Below are 22,836 nucleotides of genomic sequence, written 5' to 3' on the forward strand. Positions count from 1 at the left end.
ATTATTACGTTTCCTTTTAAAAGTTACCTTTCATTTTTACCCTAGAAAAACAACTTCTAAACTGATATTATAAATGTTAAGTTCAGAATAAGTTATATTAACTGCCTTTAACCTTTACAGACAAACATAAAGAATGAAATTAATTACAAATATATCTATTTCATCATCCTTGATATATCTGATTATACACACACACATACACACCATTCTGATCTGTAAAGTCATGGCATACCCAGCCCCTAGAAAGGTACCTAAAACATAGCACTCAATATTTACTGAATGAATGACAACAGCCTTGAAATAATTTTCATTAAATAATGAAATAGCTCTCACTTTCATGGGACTCCCTTGTAGGTTCTGGTTTCCAATGAAATCATTCATTACTATGAAACTACCAAAGCAGGTATCAAAAGCTCTATTTTAACAATACTCAAACATATTTTAATAAGAGGTTGGGAACATTTTCAACTGTGCTGATTGGGAAACTATCAGTTTAAGGTCTTTACAGAGCTTAGTCCTTAAAAGTCTATTAACTAAAATAATAAAAACGAATATATTCAGACACCCTAGTGTTTTCACTATTAAATCAAAATAAACCAAACTCATTGCTGTTGATTCAGTTCCACCTCACTGCCCCAGTGGCCCAGTAGTTAAGCACTTGGCTATTAATCGAAAAGTTGGTGTTGGAACCCACCAGCTGTGCCCGGCAGGAGAAAGATGTGGCAGTCTGCTTCCATAAAGAGATAAAAAGTACAACCCTGAAAACCCTATGAGGCAGTTTTACTGTGTTTTATTGGGTTGCTATGAGTTTTCAAGGTTGGTGCTGTTGTTATGTGCCGTCAAGTCAGACCTGATTGACAGTGAGCCCTCCTTGGGCTTCCAAGGCAGTATCACTATGGAAGCGGATTGCCCAACCTTCCTTCTGAGGAGTGGCTAGTGGGTTTGAACCACCAGCCTTCTGGTTAGCAGTCAACTGCCTTAAGCAATACTCTACCAGAGCTCCTTTTCAAGGTTAAAAGGTTCCAAATATATAATCTACCTTATAGGTTGGTTCAAAACAACAGAAGAGCAAGAATGTTAAATTCAGTGATAAAGTCACTATTTAGGCACTTACTATTTTAAAAGATTTAATAAAATCCCTTATTCTCTTTTTCAAAAAACCACACATTAATAACCCAGCTACCAATAACTGACTCAACCTACTGAAATAATAAATGTTCAAAGAGCTACAAAATAGCTTGTAAAATATGTAATTCTAAAAAAAAAAAAAAGTCTTAATTTACATTGTTGGAAAGCTTTACTATAAATCCACAAGAAAAGATTATATTATCTGTGAAAATTTAAACACAGAATAATACACTTTTAAAATGCTAATGGAGTCTGGGATAGACATCAGCATTATGATACCTAATTAAATTCTACTAACTCTGCTATTTTGTCTTTGTCTAATCTTCTAAAATCAAGAAAAAAAGAACACACTTAAAGGCAAAAGAAAGACGAGCTGCAGCTGTAAGAATGACATAAGGCTACCTCACACTAAAAACAAGCTTCAATTTCGTTTTCTCATGTATAAATATTTACGCTTCCTTCCGTCTGCAGCACAGTTCTTCCCTCAGTTATATCACCACTGTCTGCCCCAAACAGTTCCTTTAAGTATTTAAGTCTAAGGAAGGCATATGGGCATTTTACATTGGTTTTCAGATTCATCCCTGCATGTATCCTACAGGATAGATAATCAACATATAAAAGGAGGGTACTATGAAATGTATCTGAGTCATTTTCAAAACATTTAAACTTATCTCTGAAGATCCTAACCTGAAAGAACTGGACTTTCTCATTTTTCTACATTCTAAAAGAAGTATACGAAAATACAGTTCTTCTGAACAAACCAACCTTCAGCTCCCAACGACAAATCATCTTCAAAACTTCCTCCATTTCTCACAAGCACACCTGAAAGAAACATTTGAACATTCAGATAATTCAGATAATTTAACGTGATGTTTTATTCTTTCCCATCCCCCATAAAATTTTTGTTCTAGTTAAAATAAAGCAACTAAGCAAAATATTTTATAAGACATAGCAAGATACTTCAGTGCCTTACTATACTCAGAAATTATTCTGATTATACAATTTCAGGAAGCCATGACTCGAAGCCAGGTAAAGTTCTCAGAAGCTGGTCTACAGGCTATTTTAGTCTTATTCCTTTGAAAATGTTCTGTTAGATAACATATCTTATCCAAGAGTCTCATGGAAAACCAGATAGTGGAGCAATCATTCCTGTTACCCCCCACGTAGTAAGTCAGGAGTGCTCCAACTAGATGTTCCTGACTCTGTAAATGTTTTTTATATGCCTTGCCACTACCTGCACATTCTTGTTGTACTTTGAACTTTAGAATTCTGTCTTGTGCAGGTGGTAAAATTTCAGGTGTGGCAATTTGAGTTAATGTAAGCAAAGAAATGTTGCACTAAAGCTGACCAAGTTCACTCAAAATAGATTTTCCTTATATTTACTTATCTTATTTCTATACTTAACTAATCTTTGGGAGCTCTGGTAGCATAGTGCCTAAGGCACTTGACTGCTAACCAGAAGGCTGGCAGTTCAAACCCACCAGCCACTCCTTGGAGGGATGGTTGGGCAATCTACTTCCATAGTGATACTGCCTCAGAAACCCAAAGAGGGGTTGCTATGGGTCGGATTAGACTCCACAGCAATGGTTGCATTTGTGGTTTGCAACTAATCTTTATGAGCTCTAATTGGATAGTAAGTATTTACGTTTCCCACTACAGAAATATTCAGTAATTTGCTTAAACTCATCACTATTTTATGATCATGACAAGGTTTCTCCCTTTTGGCTTCCAGTTCCAAACATCATTTTTCAAAACAAACATAAACATCACTTTCTTCATTCATAGATGTACTTTCACCTAGAGAAAAAAATGAAGTGGGGTGCTCATAAAGAACAGATTTAGAAAGGCAACTTTCTCTTACCCTTGAGTGTACTACTGCTTTGGTCATCCAGTGAGGCTCCCAAAGGTGTACTGAAAGAAACCACATGTACATATATACATATATATGTCTTAGTCTTGCAAAGCTGCCTGGAGAGTTGTCACTGCATAGCCTTACTTAAAGGGTTATAGCTAAGCAAGCTTCTAATCACAGTGTAACTCTCCTCCCAAAACACACAAGGAATGCAAGTGGATTACATAAGTGATGGCCTACAAACTAAGCCAATACCTATCATGAAATCAGTTCACCAGGACCAATTTGATCACATGTCTGATCTGCCAGTAATTTGAAGAATGGTAATTACATACGATTTGAATTAGCATTTTGTTTATTTAAAAAAGAAAAAGAGAATGATTAACAGGTGTTAAGAAAAATTAAGACAACAGACTCCCCTCAATCTATTCCCCAAAACAGGAAACAGAATTAGAAGAAACAAAACAAATCTTCAGTAGTAGGTAACCTAACCTCAATAAAATAATAAAAAAAAAAGTCAGAGTCTAGTTAGAAATAAGGCTCAAGTTTCCTTAAACCTCATCTGTTTATTTACCACTGGCATTTTAGAGCAGTACTTTTTTGATATAAATGGAGTAGCCTGAGATTCACTTTCTATGTTTAAAATGAAAAATACATATAGTCTTCATTTAACTCTAAAAAGAAAATTACCCAAAAGTCAGCTTGAGAATCTACATTAAGAATTAGCCATTGTTAAAATTCTTTCACATTATCATAGTTCAGGCACAAGATTAAAATAGAAATTTCTTCTTTTTTAAAATACAAAAATACTTTCATTTCTTTTTCAAAACTAAGTTATAGTGAAAAACACTGTTTTATGCTGATAGTTCTATTTTGTGATAAAAATTTTTCATCAGTAACAATTTATACCTGTTACAAATTCATATCAGATATGAGCTTAATCATGAAAATATCAAAGAAAAATTATTGAAATGCCAATTAAGTGTTAAATATTTAGGCTAGCAGCATATATAAGCAATGGCAATTCTTGGAAAAAAGAATCACAAGCAATTACCACAAAGATATTACCAAAACTTTTGGGCTAAGTTTTTGCATCTATTTTATATAATCTAAAATTCATGCCTTTAAAAAGCTGTTCTTCTTCCCTGACCACTGCCTTCTTACTTAGGCCAAAACATTGCATTCTCCTTTTAAGGATGTTTGAGCAAGTCTGTGCACTAACAGAAAACGGCATATAAACAGAATATAACTTGTATTCTTCTTCAAAAACAAGTCTCTCACTCATATGGCTTCTCTCTTTCAAGTTCCATCAAAAATTCTATTAGCTCTTACATACATGTTAACCAGAGGAAAAAAATGTGTGTATATATATGTATATATATATGTATGTGTGTGTGTATATACATACATATATATATATATATATATATATATGAGAAAATGAGTACTCTTTAAGGAAAGAAAAGAAAACATGGTACCTTTATTCAGGATACAGAAGACAGTAAGAAGGCAAAGAATATCTGAGAACTTATCAAGGGGGAAAAAAATACTCTCTTCAGGTCATTTGGTCTATAGTGTGCAAAATACATAGATGTGCAACCCTTGGAGGAAACCTAAACTGTTATGCTACCTTAAAAAAGGAAAGAATGCAGCTGCACATATCCTAGTAGTCAAATCTGTGGTAATACAGCCAACTTTTAAAAGACTATTTGTTCCAGCTTTCCTTGGTACAAATGAATGCTACCTTTGTGTAGAATAGGTACAATTGTAGAGAACAAGAAAACAAAAAAAAGAGGGACATTTTTCAGGAAGCAGTAGCAGACTCTTAAATCTGTCTATATAAATCAACATTAACAACAAAAATTTAAAAAAATAATTGAGTCTTGGTGAAGGCCAATATTGTTGTATTTACCTTAAAAGGTGCATTTTAATAATCAACTTATTTACTGTGTATTTGATATGATCTCTTAATTCCTAATTCTTAATCTTAATTCCTATACATAAACAAATAAATATGTGATTCTTCTTTGGCTCTTATTTTTTAAAATTCTTCTGAACAGTAGTTGAATATAAACAATAAAATATTAAAAACTTATTTAAAATTCTACATCTATTTTAAGATACCAAGTGCTGCGTTTAGCACTGTATTTAAATCAACACTGAGACTGAAGGTTTTAAAAGACCTAATTAAAAGAGCAAAACATCCTTCTCTGATGTATTTCTAAAAGGAATCTTAAAAGATACGGGTTTTCCACAATCTTTCCTAGAGGGTCCTGAACATGCTTATTTTAAGGGTCAACCTTTTAAATCTGCCATTCATTTTAACAATTAAATCAATCACTGGAACACTATCATGATTTCTTGATCCATGTTCTGAATGGAACCACTAGGCCATCTGCTCCTAACTTAAAAATGAGAGGGCTAGGTTAGCACTTGATTGTTAATCAGAGGTTGGAGGACTTCAAGGAGTTTATTTGTCTCTATGCATCTTTCAACTCAAACCAAACTCACTGTCATCGAGTGGATTCCAATTCATAGCAGCCCCCACCGGGTTTCCAAGATTATAAATCTTTGTGTAAGCAGATCGCCTCATCTTCAGCGAAGCAGCTGATGGGTTCAAACCACTGACCTTTTGGTTAGCAGCCCCATGCTTTAACCACAGCACCACTAGGGCTCCCTCTATGCATCTTTAGAGAACCCCAAAAAGAATCAACCTTACTGCGGTCCAGTCAATTCTGACTCATATAGTGATCCTGTGAGGCAGAGGAGAACTGCCCCAAATGGTTTCCAAGGCTGTAAATCTTTACAGAAACAGACTGCCATATTTTTCTGCTGCAGAGCAGCTGGAGGGTTCTAACTGGTAAGCAGCTGAGCACTTTAACCACAGTGCCACCAAGAAAAGTCCCTGTATTTCTTTATATCTCAGGAGCGTGTCTAACAGCCCCAATGAAGGTTGCGGAGTTCTGTAGTGAAGGATGTTTAGTAAGTCTCCAGTAAATTCATCAAAACAGAGTATCAATATAGCAGCAGCCAATATTTAATCTCTCTTTAGGGGAGAAAAATAAACTGGTTTATGCAAGAGTCACATAAGAAAAAGACTTCCTTAACCCTGGTGCTTGAACAAAAGATTAAGAGCCTAAACCAACTAAGAAGGCAAAACTATGCTCAAAAGCAAACACTAACAAAAGTTAAGAAGCAAAAAATCTGAGATTTAAAAACTAGCAAATAAAATGGAGAAAACAATTGAAATATGTAAGATGCACATTTTACTGTAGTCAGATTTACTTGCAATATGATTCATCTCCTTTATATTTTATCAAACATTTTTTTGGTACCAGTTGCCAAAGCATGTAATTAAACATTTATACAGACCGAATGCCTTCAAAGCTCTATTTCCCTTCCATGAATTCCAGTGCCAATTGACAAACCAATGGCCAAGAAGTAAGCCACAAGAACAAAGTTTGCTAGTTTTAATAGCGTCCCACACAAAAATAAAATTAAAGCCTAGTTGTGTAGTTATGTAAATTAAACTCGTCTACAACACATATGAAAGGAAAAGCATTAGATGACAGATACACAGATGCCAAAAACAAAAGCAAAATAAAATATTCTGTGAAATGTGTGAATTCCTTCAAATAAAAATAGCGGGGCACACTTAATAACAGACTATAACTTAATCTGTTACAGGTTTCTGATCTCTAATATTAACATCATGTATGGGCGGCTTAAGTTCTAACAACCGTAAAGTCAACACCAAAAACCAAATAATCGGCGGTCACAATACTTCCATTTCTAATCGCTTAAAGGAGGAAGCTATCCGCCCGCTCACTTTCCGGTTAATAGCTTACGACAGCCATGGGACCCACAAGGACGGCGTCCCGAGTCACCCAGCTCGGGCATCCCATTCTGCGCGGCTCTCCCTCCGGTGCGCTGGCTGCGCGAGCGAGGACTCACCGGCAGTCCTTGAGCCATATCGCGATCTTCTCGTTGGGCACGTTTCCTGCTGGGCAGAGCAGGGGACAGCTCGTTACTGACCTCCAAAAAAATACGACTGCAGGGTCAACCCGGACACTCCCAAGCAGGAAAATCTACTGGGGGCAAAATGCAGCCTAAGCAACAAGTCTTAGTCTCCATCTGAAAGAAAATCAGGTGACACCTGGGGTGTCTGGGTTGACGCTGGAGACGTCTTGGCAACAGCGCGTGTCTAAAGGTCGAAGTGTTCTCTCATTCCCGGCTATCAATCACGGGAAGCCCTTCAGAGCTGAAGCAGTCGTCCCACGGCTCACCACGATTCTACCCGCCCGCCTGCCAACCGGCACTTCCCCGCTTCCCCCGCGGCCGCATCTCGGCCAGGCGCACCGACCTCTCCCCGCGACCGCCGGCAGCTTCGCACCAGGGAGGTCCTCCTCGTCGTCCTCGTCCTCGTCCTGCGTCGTTGCTTCTGTGGACAGATCCTCCGTCTCCGAAGCCTGCCAGGAGCCGCGGCACTTGGCCCAGGCCTTCCTGCGCCGACTCGCCACTTGCCACTCCAGTTCCTCCTCCGCCTCCGCCGACGACGCCAGGGGCCGGTCCATGGCCGCGCCTGGGGCTCCGCGACCCCAGCCGAAGCCTGTGGGAGACACCGAGGCGGCGGCAGCAGGGACCCCCCCGCCCCTGCTGTCAGCGCCCGGCCGGGCTGGGGGCCCCGGGGAGCGGGAGGAGAAGGAGGGGACAGGGAGGGAGGGAGGGAAGGAAGGGGAGGGAGGAGGAGGAGACCCGGCGCTTCACATGAAGCCTGGCGCAGCGCGGGAGCGCGAGTGGCCTGAGCGAGTGCGCCTGGAAGGGAGCGCCGGCCCGGCCTCCGCTCCCCGCCCCCAGCCCCCAGCCTCCCGCCTCCCGCCTCCCGCCTTCTAGGTCCCGCCTGGCGCGCCCCAGGTCTGGCCCGCCGCCGCGCGTCTGCGCGCCCCTCCCTCCGCAGCGTCCCACGCCCCCTTCCGGCCGGGGGCGAGCGGGACGGACGCGGGCGCGGGGTGGGGCAGGCGTGGAGTAGAGCTCCTGGGCCAGGCGGCTGCTCTCAGAATGGGAGAGATTTGTTTGTTTGTTAATAATCTCTTCTTCTCTCAACTCCTCCTCTCTCATCCAAAAATAGAAATAAAGTGGGAAGGCCAAGTATCGCAATACGCCCCTTCTTCATTTAGTGAAAACAAGTACTTGCCCGGACTCCCTAAAATGTACTCTTCCAGGACTCGAGGGCATGGAGGGTATTTTGTGTCCAAGGAATTGTGGATAAGGATAAAAGAGGCGTATTCCTGAACCTAGTCAAACTATCAAAACTGGACAAGAACAAGCTTCCTGAAGTGCTAATGTCATGCTTAAGAAAGTTATTAGGCGCAGTTGTGTTATGTGTGAAAATGATTTGAGAAAGAGTATTTTATCTGGAAGTTTCACTGAAGTTGGACATAGAACTGTGAGTGAAAATGCAACAAGGAAGTGATTGGAAAACGTGGAAATATATACCTAGATTTTGGTGCTACAAGATGCTACAAGAACAAATGATGTCAACATTCAGAACGATTTTTAAAATGAGATTGATCATTCCCTCTTGTTATTAAATCTCAATAGCAGAAAGACTATTAAACCCTCTCCATAAGCAGACACAATGTGCACAAGAGCCTTGGTCCCCTAAATGTGACATCTAAACTATTGACACACAAGTGAGGCTTCCAATTTTTTATTGTACTTGACTATGAAGAACAAGTTAGACCACTTTTTTATCTTAACTTGATTTAAAAGAATATTTTGCACCAGCAATTATTTAAGGAAGAAATGTTTTCATTATATCAATTATTTCCAATATTGAAATTAGATCAAGAGTATGGTAGCATTCCAAATGGAGACATTAGAATTGTCCTGTGTGCCCTAGAATCAATTCCTACACATAGCAACCCTATATGACAGAGTAGAACTGCCCCCACAGGGTTTCTTAGGCATAATCTTTAGTGCAATGAAGCCACTGATGGGTTCCAACTGCTGACCTTTCAGTTAGCAGCTGCTCATTTAATCATTGAACTACCAGGGCTCCTAACACTAGAATTAAAAGGTGATTAAATATATTGCCATTGGTAGCTAACAACCCATAATTTTTGGAGAATTATAAAGTAGAATGTCATCGAGGTAGAATAGTATGTACTTTTTGAACAGGCACTTACATACAAGGCATGTTGTTGTTGTTAGGTACTATGAATCAGTTCCTATTCATAGCAACCCACACAACCAAACACTGCCTAGTCCTGTGCAGTCCTCACAGTCATTGCCATACTCGAGCCCATCTTCAAAGCCTCTGTGCCAATCATTGAGGGTCTTTCTCTTTTTCACTGATGCTCTATTTTAGTAAGCATGATACCTTTCTTCAAGGACTAGTCCTGTCTGACATTACCAAAGTAGTATAGCAAGTCTGGCCATTCTCACTTTTAAGAAGCATCCTGGCTGTATTTCCTCCAAGACAGATTTGTTTGTTTTTCTAGTCGTCTATGATACATTCAAATTCATCACGAACACCACAATTCAAATCCGTCAATTCTTTTTTGGCCTTCATTATTCACTGTTTAGCTGTCACATACAAATGAGGCTATTGAAAAGACCATGGACTGGGTCAGGCATATACCTTGTTTTTCAAAGTGACATCTTTCTTTTTAACACTTTAAAGAGGTTTTTTGCAGCAGATTTGCCCTGTGCAGTATGTCGTTTGATTTCTTGGCTGCTGCTCCCATAGGTGTTGATTGTGAATGAAATCCTTGGCAACTTCAATCTTTTCTCCATTTATCATGACGTTCCTTATTAGCCCAGTTGTGAGGGCTTCTGTTTCTGTCCGTTGAGGTGTAATCCAAACCAAAGGTTTAGTCTTTGTTCTTCATCAGTAAGAGCTTCAAATCTTCATTTTCACAAAGCAAGTTTGTGTCATCGCATATTGCAGGTTGTTAATGAGTCTTTCTCCAATCCTGATGCCACGTTCTTCTCCATATAGGCCAGCTTCTCATATCCTTTGCTCAGCATATAGATTGAATAAGTATAGTGAAACGATATAATTCTGACACACACCTTTCCTGATTTAAAACCACACAATATAAAGTTCTATACAAGAGGCATGGAAGGACTGCCTCGTGGTCTATGTACAGGTTTTTATGAGCACAATTACGTGTTCTACAATTCCCATTCTTTGCAATGGTATCCATTATTTGTTATGATCCACACAGTTGAATACCTTTGCATAGTCAATAAAATACAGGTAAACGTCTTTATGGTTCTTTGCTTTCAGCTAAGATCCATCTGACATCAGCAGATGACCTTGTTCCCTGCCCACTTCTGAAACCAGCTTGAATTTCTAGCAGTTCCCTGTCAATATACTGCTGCAACTGGTTTTGAATTCTTTGGCAAAATTTTACTTGTGTGTGATATTAATAGTATTGTTTGATAATTTCTGCATTCTGTTGGGTCACTTTTCTTTGGAATGGGTAAAATTAGGGATCTCTTCCAGTCAGTTCTGGCCAGTCATAAACTAATAAAATAGCCCATAACCCTTGCTGTGGACTGGATTTCAATTCATGATGATCCCATGTGTTACAAAGTAGAGCAGCTCCATAGGATTTTCTTGGCTGTAATCTTTCCAGAAGCAGATCTCCAGGGCTTTTTTCGGCAGCATCACTGGGTAAGTTCAAACCACCCACCTTTAGGTTAGTAGTTGACTGCAAACTCTGCTGCTACCCAGGGACCATATTCTACTAAAATAGCACACTCAGTTCACTGCCTCTATTTTTTCTACCTCTTTTCTAGCACATTGCTCCTGCTTTACAATTTCTTTTATTCCCTACCAAAAACCAACAACTTCTAATGTTTCACCAATGTATACAAGATCAAATCCCAAATCCAGACTAACTTTCAAGAACTATCATAATATTACCCTGGGCCTGATACATAAACTGTGAGATTTAAGGAGTGCTAGTCTGTGAGATCATGATCACTATGAGACTGAAATTTCACTGATAGAGAATCTTTTCTTTGACTCTTAAAAGACTTCTGAGACTTTAAGAGACACTATGTGAGGGTCCATCCAAACACCAAGAAATGGGAAGAAATGCCCAGAGCTATCAAAAGCTAAAAGACACAAGGAAAGGATGTCTCCTAGAAGTGACAGAGAGAGAGCATAGCCTCACTGGCATTCTCACTTTGAATCCTAGGCTCCAGAACTGTGAGGAAAAAAGTTTGTGTTCTTTGAGGCCAAAAGAAAGTAAAAGTCCTATAGCAAATGCAACTAGCAGTAACCCTCCAAAATAGGCCAGAGTCCAGCTGCCTATTGGAGAGATGGAAAAGAGAAGGTGAGAGAACTACCAAGAAAAAAGGCACTAAATGGGTTGGTTGTTTTCTTCAGGAAGAAGAAAACATGCTGCCTTCACAGCTTCATCCAGGGCCCTGACTTGACCCTACACTACCCTACCCTACCCATCCACTGCTCCCCCTTCAATCCTGCAATCTCTACATGCTGTTGCTGACTCTGTCCTCATCTCTCATCTCATTCCTGTTCTTTCTGTCCCATGGGTTCATGACCTTTAAGATCCGTCTGAAACTTAGTTACTATATCTTCCCACCACACCTGATCACAGCTCTTACACTGTTTCCTGATATACAACAGAATGTCTGTATCATTTATTTTGTAACTAAGTTGTACAGTAAATATGATTATTTAATGGGCCTCTGAGGGTATGTTTGGCTTCCCAGCCAGATAGTAAATTGTGAGACAGTAAAGAACATTTCTCAATGTTTTCTTGCACCTCTACACTTAATACAATGCTGATCTCATGAGGGACAATGGATCCGTCTTGAAATAAGTTTCCTAATCTTAATGATCATCAGAATGGACATTAAAACCGATAAGATATTTGCTTCATGTTTTTTCTGTAAGGTTTGTCATTTGCTTTTGTTGTTGTTTACACTTTTAGACAACAATAAGAAATAATTCTTGAGAAAGGCTATAATGAGCCATCTGTTATATTTTATAATTAATTACCAGAGTCAAATAATAAAGAAAAAAGAAGGAAAAATGCTGACAGGTAACATTAGAATAGAATATAGCCATTAGTAAATTTCTGATAGCAAATTGTGTTTTTGTTTTTTGCATGGTAATTTTTAATGCAATATGTTGACAGTACAGAAGTCAAAGAGAAGGGATTCCTTTAAACAGCATAGCATGGCCTTGAAAAATGAAAAATAAAAAACCTGTTGCTCTCAAGTTGATCCCAAGTTATGTGTTTTGAATGTATTTTCAACTCTGAGATTTTTTTAGAAATGCAAAAGGTGCTTCATCTATTCAATAATGAATGCTACACACTATGAGTCGGGGCCGACTCGACAGCAAAACAACAACAACAACACACGTGTAGGGAGTCTAGTTGTTTGTTTCTTCAAGAAATGTTCCCAAACAAATACTGAATTGTGGAGTAACTACAAATCCACATTGCAAAAGCTCCCCACAAAGAAGATTGCCAGAATTATTGATGCCTACAGGATGGAGGGAGAAGCAAATTTATGTCTGACATGAATAATTCCAGCCAGCATAATGGAAACAGTAGGGTCTTGGGTGTTGGACTGAAGTTTGAAACTTCTTTCCTTCTCTCTCTAGCTGTATGGCCTGGGCAAGACAGCTAATATCTCTGCATATCACCTTTTTCATCTGTGAAATGGCAATCATAATAACTACCTTCCCAAACTGAGGGGAGGATCACATGAAATAAGGTAGGATTATTATATTGCAGAAGATAAAAATAATCAACTCTATATGGGGAGATTATTCTTATTCTCCTAAACAGCATATATCTTCATGCTTATAAGTTTGAATTTTAAACAAGGCAGTTTTAAATGAAAAAGCTTATAAGTGAAATATTATGCTTGGTTTAATTACTTTAGTTATTTTTACTTTTCCAGACCTTGGTTCAAAATTACAAAACAAAAACCTAAGGCATTTTGTTTCTAGCTCTATTTCTTCATAATATTTCTGAATTGAAATTTTTTATTTTGTGCTTTGATATCTTGATAGTTTAGGACCCGATCAGATAGCAGGAGAGTTGCAGTTTTACCAAATGTTCACCCCTTATTAAGATGAGAGGTGAGAAGTACATGAAATTGCAGATTAAATAAAGTAGCATTTTATATTACAATTGGACTGCCTGGAGAAAAGACTTCTATATGAAGTAAATTTGCAAAGCATTGCATATTATAACCTCTCCTTATTCCACTCACAATGAATGTTAGAGATGTAAGAACTACTTCACATTTGAAAAAAAAAAACTATTTAATTTTGTTTAACTTCAAAAAAAAAAAAAAACCTCACTGCTATTGAGTCGATTCCAACTCAGCTAGTGACCCCTCCTTGGATTTCTGAGGCAGTATCTCTACAGAAGTAGATTGCCCAATCTTCCTTCTGAGGAGTGGCTGGTGGGTTTGAACCACCAGCCTTCTGGTTAGCAGTCAAATGCCAAAGGCACTACACCACCAATTAATTTCAACATGAAATCATTTGGTCCTTCTCAATATACATATTAACATTTCCAGTTAATATCAGTGGGATAAAACTTTGGAAGATTTATTAATAAATACTGTATCTGAACTATTAGAAAAGGTCAATCTAAATTGGTCCTTTGACATATTCCTTTAAGTCATTATTCATTAAAGCATTAGCATTTCTGGTTATTGTATGTATTTTAAAGTAATAAAATTGCATGTTTAAATCCTATAACTTAAACCCATTACTTTTATGCATAGTCCTTCCATAATAACAAAAATTGAAGCATTATTAGCTTAGTTCCTTATCAGGACAATCTGCTATTTTGATTCCTCTTATTTTCCAAGTAAGCAGGTGTTAACACCATTAGAACTTTGCCTTGCAAATTATTTACATAATCTGGGTAAGTTATCAGTTTATGCTTTCTGGTTTTGTGCATATTAGAGGCTTGTCATTTTATCATTTTCCCATTCCCAGATCACAATTTCTGCGGGTTCCTACATAAGCTAAACTTACCCTCTCTGTGTTGACGACTTGTGGACAACTTGTTCTCTTTTCAGTAGTTGAATTCGCTGGTATTTCTGAGCAAAAGGTAAGAATGGCTCATCTATTCTTGATCAACAATGGACTGAAGCAAGATTATGTAACAAGAAAAAGCTTTATTTGATCTGTTTCATGAATTCACAAAACAACTCAAAGGAGGTTTTAAAGTCCTCTTTACTGGACATAGTTATACATAGGAAAGCTAAAAATTTTTTTAATTCATCTGTGAAGCTTAAATGCTCAAGTTTGGAGCAATCCTTTTTTTTTTTTTTTCTTTTTATGTCTTACTTTAAAAGGTTGTTTTTAAAGATTCCTGAGATTCTGAATTATAAATCTTTATTCTATCGGTATCAAATGTTCAATCTATACCTATATCAGTTGGTATTAAGTGTTTTCATGCAGTACATAAAACAGGAAGATGTCATTATTGCATTTCCCAGTTTTAACAGTGATCTACTCTGAGTCTTTCAGCTGCTAACTGAAAGGTTGGTGGTCTGGGAAAACCCACAGGTGCCTCAGAAGAAAGGTCTGACAATCTATTTCCCAAACCCCAGCCATTAAAAACACTATGGACCACAGTTCCACTCCAACATGCATATGGTTACCATGAGTCAAGCTCAGCAGCAGCTGGGTTTTATTGTGTGATCAATTTACTGATACATTTTTATTCCTAATTTAAGGTATCTTCTACCTCATGAAGCCGTTTAGAACGTTTAAAACTTACTGTTTCACTATGCTACATTTAATTTGGAGTTATATATTTACATATACATCTCTCCTACTACATTTTATGAAGATCAAGAAAAGGTAGTTGGTAATAAGATGAACCATGTATGTATTGCTGACATACCTTTAAAAGCTTGAAGTGGTAGAAACCTCAAAAACAATTCTTTTTCTTTACACACACACACACGCACACACACACGGCCTTTTTTAAAAAGTAATTCTTTGGTATTTGTCTGATTCTGAATAAATATAAAGTGCACTGGCCTCTCCTACCACATTTCCCTTCTTTAATCTCCCCTCTGCAGTTTCTCATGCTCATCTCAGAACACACACAATCTGCATTCAGAACAAGACCATTTTCAAGTTGAATGGAGTTATTTTGGGTGAGTCATTGAAACAGCACAAAACCTTTCCTCACTCACCAGAAATGCATTCTTAAAATAAAGCCAAAGTGAACAAGGGTTGGCAAGTTTGAATGTGGACAGAAAGAGGAGAGGTGGGGGTGTCTGCCAGATTTGCGCAGGATTCTAGTAAAGAATTTTTTGGTTTTTTTTTTTTTTTTCATTCAACTCCACCAATTCCCCTTGCCATCACCAACAAAGAAGTACCTCTTTGTAAACAGATTATTGTTATTGTTAGCAGCTATCGAGTTAGTTCCAACTTGTAGCAACCCCTTGTTTGGAGAGTAGAACTGCTGTGTAGGATTTTTAAAGCTGTTTTTTGGAAGCAGGTTGCCCGGCCTATTTTCCAAGGTACCCCTGAGCAGGTTCAAATGAACAGTCTTTCAGCTGGTAGTTGAGCACTTAACCATTTGTACCATCCAGAGACTCCTCCTAAGCATGTAGGACATTCAAAATAAGGACTCTCCATTTCATCTAGCACTGTGATGATGAACAGAGGCAGTAAGCCATAGTAGCTTAGCAATTGTTTTCCAAACCCTCCATTTTGTTGATCTTATTCAAAAGACAAAAAAAAAAAAGCCAAAGTCACTGCTATCAAATCAGATCCAACTCATAGCAACTCCTCCTTAGGATTCTGAGGCGGTATCACTATGGAAGTAGATTGCCCAATCTTCCTTCTGAATTCAGAAGACAGAAAATGAGTATGTCTAATACTATCTTTGTTCTGATTAAATTAATGTTTGATTGAAAAACAAAACCAAACTCACTGCCATTGAGTTAATTCCAACTCATAGTAACCCCCATTGGTTTTCCAAGGTGGTAAATCCATAAGGAAGTAGATTGCCCCATCTTCCTTCCATAGAGCGGCTGGTGGGTTTGAACCACCAATCTTCTGGTTAGCAATCAAAATGCCTTAGGCACTGCACTACCAGCTCACTCACTGCCATGGAGTCAGATCCAACTCATAGCAACCCCTCCTTAGGTTTGTAAAATAATAATAGCAGGCAATGTTTAGGCAGTTGTATAAATAAAATTCAATATGCAGTTTTTTAAAAATAAGTGAACTCCCTTAATAGTTAATTAAAAAAATAAAATATTGAAAGTAATAGAGTAATTGAGACAGAAAATAATAAGCCAGTTCCTAAGAACCTTTTAAGGTTGAATTATAATGAATGAAACGTCTGTACAATGGCTTGCTAAATTTTGGATATTTAACATGCAGGTATTCAAGGTTTGTGAGTCGATGTATATTCTTATTTATCCATCTATAGAACATACCACTAACCTTGTATCTTGCAGAAAAACTTGTAGCAGAAATACAAGTGATTCTTCTTCCACAACCTGCTTCAAGTCAATTGAGGATCATATCTCTTGAAAGAGTTGAAGCCTGAAATCAATAAGGAGAAGTTCTGAAACATAGAGTAGTAACTCAGAACTCTCTTGCTGTAAGATTTATTTGTCCCTAAAATGACCTTTAACACAAACTGACCCAGCATACTATAGCACCCTAAAAACAAACAAACAAAAAAATATTGCCATCGAGTTGGATCCGACTCATAGCAACATCTCCTTGGGTTTCTGAGGCCATATCACTACAGAAGTAGATCGCCCAACCTTCCTTCTGAGAAGTGTCTGGATTTGAACTGCCTTCTGGTTAGCAGTCAAATGCCTTAGGCATTATGCTACTATTGTTGTTGTTGTTATGTGCCGTCGAGTCAGACCAGACTCATAGTGACCCCTCCTTGGGTTTCTGAGGCAGTATCACTATGGAAGTAGATTGCCCCATCTTCCTTCCGAGGAGTGACTGGTGGGTTTGAACTGCCAGCCCTCTGGTTAGCAGTCCAGTGCCTTAGGCACTACGCTACCAGAGCTCCCACTATGCTACTATGGGGGCCCTATTGTTAAAAGGCTTGGCTGTTTACAAAACAGCCCCCGAAATTGTGGAGACAAGCCAGACATTGCTAGATTTACTTTCGCAAGTATTCTCCTTGAAAACCCTGCAAATTATCAATGTCCACAAGTCAGAGTGACAATTATTGTTGGTAAATGGCATGAAAATTCCTGTGTTTAAAAGTTAATCTTGCTAAGAAAGCACTAGGGTCAGAATAAACAGATATTTCCTGCTGTAGTTAAGAGCAAAGCAAAGTTATCTGGTGTCCCACAGTTGAGGAGAATTTTCCTTTTTTTTTTTATGATCAAGTAATTGCTTTTAAATTACAAAATATGCAAAGTTTGTCTCACCCATCTAAGAATGATTTTATCTCCTTAGTTATGCTTCAATATAATCTATGTATGATCAGAAATTCACAATAAAAATTAGTATCTATTTGCTAGGAATCCAAAACCAAGAACTTCCCTACCATATTGTTTCAAGACAAACAGAAAAGTGAAGCAAACCTCCATTAAAATTTCTTTGGACCAAGACAATTTATTACAGCTGTTAACAAGCAGAATTGGCTTCTGTTAGATCAGTACTAATCAAATCCCAAAGTTATGTTTATTATCAGACTTTTTAATAAAAGAATGACAGGGTAAAGGTGGGCACACAGGTTGTTTTGCTTAATTTAAAAAATCCCCTGAGTACCTGTCTTTTTTTCTTTTTTTAAAAAACGAGTCAGTCCAAGTGGGCACTTTAAACCTTTTAAATACTATAATCGTGATAGTGCTGATATTTAGTTTATAGGTATACTAGTAGAAGATCAATTATTTCAATGGAGCCAAGGAAACATTAATAATAGATATTGTTATTGAGCACTGCTTTGTGCCAGACACTGTTTTAATGAAAAACTCTGTAAGTGCTTTAATTATTCTCACTTTATAGATAAAGAAGCTGAGCTTCAGTGAGGTTAATACTTGCCCCAGGCCACATACTAGTAAAGGGCAGAGCCCTGTTTGGAACTATATTTTTCCAGCTGCAAAGGCTCACCTACTATGTGAGACTCTCTCAGAGTATTCCAGGCTTACTGTTGGAGAAACGTTAGTTGTCACTGGGTATCCTAAGACTGAGAGGATTCTTAACATAGTTGATGGGCAGAAGATCAGTGTGACCTTTCAGTGGATGGAATCCTGGGGAGACGATCACCTAATGCAATCCTGCAACGGCCCCATTTTAAAAGTAGAAAAACTTCACTCAGAAACTTTAAGTAGGCTGTTCAAGGCTAGTTAGAAAACTGGGACAAGAATCCACATCTCCACTGGACCATATGATATTTTAATCAAAAACTTTGCACAGCAATTATAAAAAGCTTAACACTTTTACTTGGATATTACTAGTATAAATCATGCACATTTCTCACATATATTTTACATACACTTGTTGTGAGTAAACCCATTGCAGATAAAAAAAAATTAATCAAGTCGGACCGGACTCATAGCGACCCCTCCTTAGGTTTCCAAGGTAGTATAACTATGGAAGTAGATTGCCCAACCTTCCTTCTGAGGAGTGGCTGGTGGATTTGAACTACCAGCCTTCTGGTTAGCAGATAAAAGGAATACATTTCTAAGTCATTATTCAACAAGTAAATGATGTTATAGACCAAAATAATTTGTGACAAGCAATCAGCACATATTCTCAGAATATTGGCAACAATCACTAAAAAGGCTTTTCAGTAGTCTCAAAATATCTGTGGTTAATAGCAGCAGATACTGGTATGATCAGGAAACTTCTGGTTAAATGTACAACTTATCTCCACTTTATCCTTGAAAAATTAAAAGAAATTAGAAACCAAATACAACCATTCAAAATCTAGTTATCCAAATATAGCTTATGAATAGATGGAATATCTGTGTGAATTTAGTTCTGCTTACTACATCTATGTCATTTATTCCTTTATCTTTTATATATTCATTCATTCATTCTCAAAAAAATGTTCATTGAATTGAGTGCTCCCACCAGCCAGATAGTATAAAGCCCCTGTGATACAGGGCTCATCTTGCAATTCCATCCTATATTAGAGCCCTTTCCTAATGCTCTCCTTATTTCTCCTTTTTTCTTCTCCATTTTTATTTTTTCTTTAATTTTTCTAAAATAGTACAACTAATACTTTCCTCTTGTGGTGGCGTTGTTACATGCCATCGAGCTGGACCTGACTCACAGTGACCCCCTCCTTGGGTTTCCGAGGCAGTATCACTATGGAAGTAGATTGCCCAACCTTCCTTCCGAGGAGTGGCTGGTGGGTTTGAACTGCCAGCTTTCTGGTTAGCAGTCAAGTGCCTGAGGCACTATGCTACCAGAGCTTACGTATATAGGTGTTAAATCTAAAAAATATACTTCTAGATTCATCTAGGATAGGAGTTTAGAGGCTTGGTGTAATCAAAGTTTGAGAGATAGAAGAAGTAGAGGTTCTAGGGAGGTATTGATATAGTAAACCATAGAATCTGGGCTAGACGGAAGCAGGGAAAGAGGCAGGCTTATAGCAGGGCTCAGATACTTGATTCTTTCCTAATTTCCTAAGGGTTTAGATCCCTTATGAAGTCAAAGGCTTACTTGATAGAAATAAGACAGAGGGATAGTTGAAAGGAGCAGCAATTTATATTAAGGCAACATAATTTTGAAGTGCAATTATGGGAGGTGAGTTTGCTTGGGATGACTACCAGGGTGTGGCTCTGGGAGTAGATCACTGAAGTCCAAAGGAGTGAAAGGCCTGTGCAGCAGAGGATGTCAAGAAATTATGAGTCCAGGATGTTGGGTGGGGCATCTATATAAATACTGAAGTCACGTATGAATCACTCAGGATGAAACTAAATGGGATTGAGAAAATGCTACAGAGACCAGTGGTTTGCAATGTGAGTTTGACGAGAGACTGACAGATGGAATAAGGAACCAGGCTGACATAATGAGCAAAGCAGTCAGTGGAGTCATGTAGGCAAACTTTTCTTGAAGTCACTTGCCTTTGTAAGTGTGATTGGGAAGCTCAGCGTGCCATGCCACTAAGGTGCCTAAACTGGCAACATTCCTGAAGAGCTTTTAAAAGGAGGCAAATTTTTGAAATGATTAAAGCCTTAAATTACTTCAGAGATCTAACACATTAGCAAAGTAAATATTAACACAGATTAGTTTATCTAGCCCATTTAAAACCATTATCACTTAGGTACAACGAAGGCCATGAGGATATGGATAAGCTTTAAAATAAGGAAGGGAGTGGAAAAGGAAAGAACACAGGAATTTGAGATGGTATTTAGCTGTGGGTAACAACTAACAAAAAGAATTTGTGGACATTGAGCCATTTTAGGAGGTGACATATGATCAAGAACTGATGGTATTGAAGGAAGAAGTCCAAGCTACACTGAAGGAATTGGTGAAAAACAAGGCTCTGGGAATTGAGGGAACAACCATTGAGATGTTTCAACAAATGGATGCAATGCTGGAGGCACTCATGCATTTCTGCCAAGAAATTTGGAAGACAACTACCTGGCCAACTGACCTGAAGAGATCTACATTTGTGCCCATTCCATAAAAAGATGATCCAACAGAACGCAGAAGTTATCCAACAATATCACTAATATCACATGCAAGTAAAATTTTTTTGAAGATAATTCAGTAACAGTCACAGAAGTACATTGACAGGGAACTGCCGGAAATTCAAGCCAGATTCAGAAGAGGGTAGGAAACAAAGGATATTGCTTATGCCAGATAGATCTCAGCTGAAAGCAAATAATACCAGAAAGATGTTTACCTGTGTTTTAGTGGCTACACAAATGCATGTGACCGTGTGGGTCAAAACAAATTATGAGCATTGTAAAGAATGGAAATTTCAAAACACATAATTGTGCACTTCAAGAACCTGTGCATAGACCAAGAGGCAGTCATTCAAACAGAACAGGGGGATACTATGTAATTTAAAATCACGAAAGATGTGCATCAGAGTTGTATCCTTTCACCATACTTATGCAGTCTGTATGCTGAGTAAATTATCTGAGAACCTGGACTATTTGAAAAAGAATGCAGCATCAGGATTGGAGGAAGACTCATTTAAAACCTGCAGTATGCAGATGACACAAACTTATTTGCTGAAAGTGAAGAAGAATTGAAGCACTTAATGATGAAGATCAAAGACTACAGCCTTCAGTATGGATTACAACTCAAAGAAAACAAATCTCACAAATGGACAAATAAGCAACATCATGATAATGGAGAAAACATTGACATTTTATTCAGTAAAATAAGATTTCATTTTATTTTGATCTACCATCAATGCCCATGGAAGCAGCAGTCAAGAAATCAAATGACATATTGCATTGGACAAATCTGGTGTTAAAGACCTCTTTAAAGTGTTAAAGAACAAAGATATCACTTTGAAGACCAAAGTGCACCTGACCCAAGCCATGGAATTTTCAATAACCTCATATACATGTGAGAACTGGACAATGAATAAGGAAGATCAAAGAATTGATTAATTTGAATTGTGGTGTTGGTAAAGAATATTGACTATACTATGGACTCCTAGAGAAGCTCTGGTGGCATAGTGCCCAAGGCATTTGACTGCTAACCAGAAGGCTGGCGGTCCAAACCACTCACCACTCCTCGGAAGGAAGGTTGGGCAATCTACTTCCGTAGTGATACCGCCTCAGAAAACCAAGGAGGGGTCACTATGAGTCGGATCCGACTCAACGGCAATGGGATTTTTTTATGGACTCCTAGAAAAACAAGCAAATCTGTCTTGGAGTAAGTATTTCTGGAATGCTCCTTATAAGTGACAATGGGCAGACTTTGTCTCTCATACTTTGATTATGTTGTCAAAAGAGACCAGTCCCTGGAGAAGGATACCATGCTTGGTAAAGTGGACTGTTAGTGAAAAAGGGGAAGAGCCTCAGTGAGATGGGTTGACACAGTGGCTGTGATCATGGGCTCAAGCATGATTTTGAGGATGGTGTGGGACCAGGCAGTGTTTTGTTCTGTTGCATATAGGGTCACTGTGAGTTCAAAGCAACTTGAAACCAACTTAATGGTACCTAACAACAACAACCACTAACAGCGTCCCTGGATGATACAAATGGGTTAACAAGCTTGGCTGCTAACCGAAAGGTGGGAGGTTTGAGTCCGCCCAGAGTCACATCAGAAGAAAGGCTGCTGATCTACTTTTGAAAAACACCCAATTAAAATTATATAGAGCACAGTTCTACTCTGACACACACCAAATTACCATGATTCAGAGTCGAATTAACACCAACACTGGGAAGAATCCCCCAATCATGAACAACAAAGTTAATATGTGCCTTGGGAATAAAGTGGAAAAAGGGAAATGTGCAAATGAGCCATTTTTGTTCACCTTCAGTTCAGAAAACTCAAGAAATTATTGTAGATATTTCAAATGCATAGATACAGACTCTCCCAGCACTAACAAAGTCTCATATAAATTTTTACAGAAAAAAAAAGACACTGACTTCTACATAAGTTTCACTATCTGTAAAGGTTACTTTATCAACTACCTGTCTCTGAATCAAGGCCACTTAAATTAAGTGCTATTACAGAACTAAGTACTTAATATTAGAAGAAATTTTATTGTGGTCAACAAAGAATCCAATTTGCCTTGGTGACCTATATTATTGGTTATCTACAAAACCATCACCCTTCCACCTTCTTTGTATTAACAATCATTTTTATGCCACTGGATACTGACATCTACATTAAGAGCTATGGCACCCATCTTGTGACC

General features: G+C 38.2%; 1 protein-coding gene across 1 annotated transcript in view; it reads right to left on the minus strand.

The window, feature by feature from the left end:
* Positions 1-7,554, minus strand: part of ITPRID2 (ITPR interacting domain containing 2) — a 43,332-nt gene extending 35,778 nt beyond the window's left edge. Inside the window, exons 1-4 of the mRNA XM_042783687.1 lie at positions 7,344-7,554; positions 6,935-6,983; positions 2,990-3,039; positions 1,894-1,950 (exon numbers count right to left, since the gene is read on the minus strand). Coding sequence (XP_042639621.1) covers positions 1,894-1,950; positions 2,990-3,039; positions 6,935-6,983; positions 7,344-7,554 — 367 coding nt within the window. The remainder of the gene's footprint in view (positions 1-1,893; positions 1,951-2,989; positions 3,040-6,934; positions 6,984-7,343) is intronic.
* Between the last annotated feature and the right edge of the window lie 15,282 nt (positions 7,555-22,836).

The sequence above is a fragment of the Orycteropus afer genome, unplaced genomic scaffold (genome assembly GCF_000298275.1).
Source record: "Orycteropus afer afer isolate SDZICR_OR568_19922 unplaced genomic scaffold, OryAfe1.0 scaffold00001, whole genome shotgun sequence".
NCBI classification, from domain to species: domain Eukaryota; kingdom Metazoa; phylum Chordata; class Mammalia; order Tubulidentata; family Orycteropodidae; genus Orycteropus; species Orycteropus afer.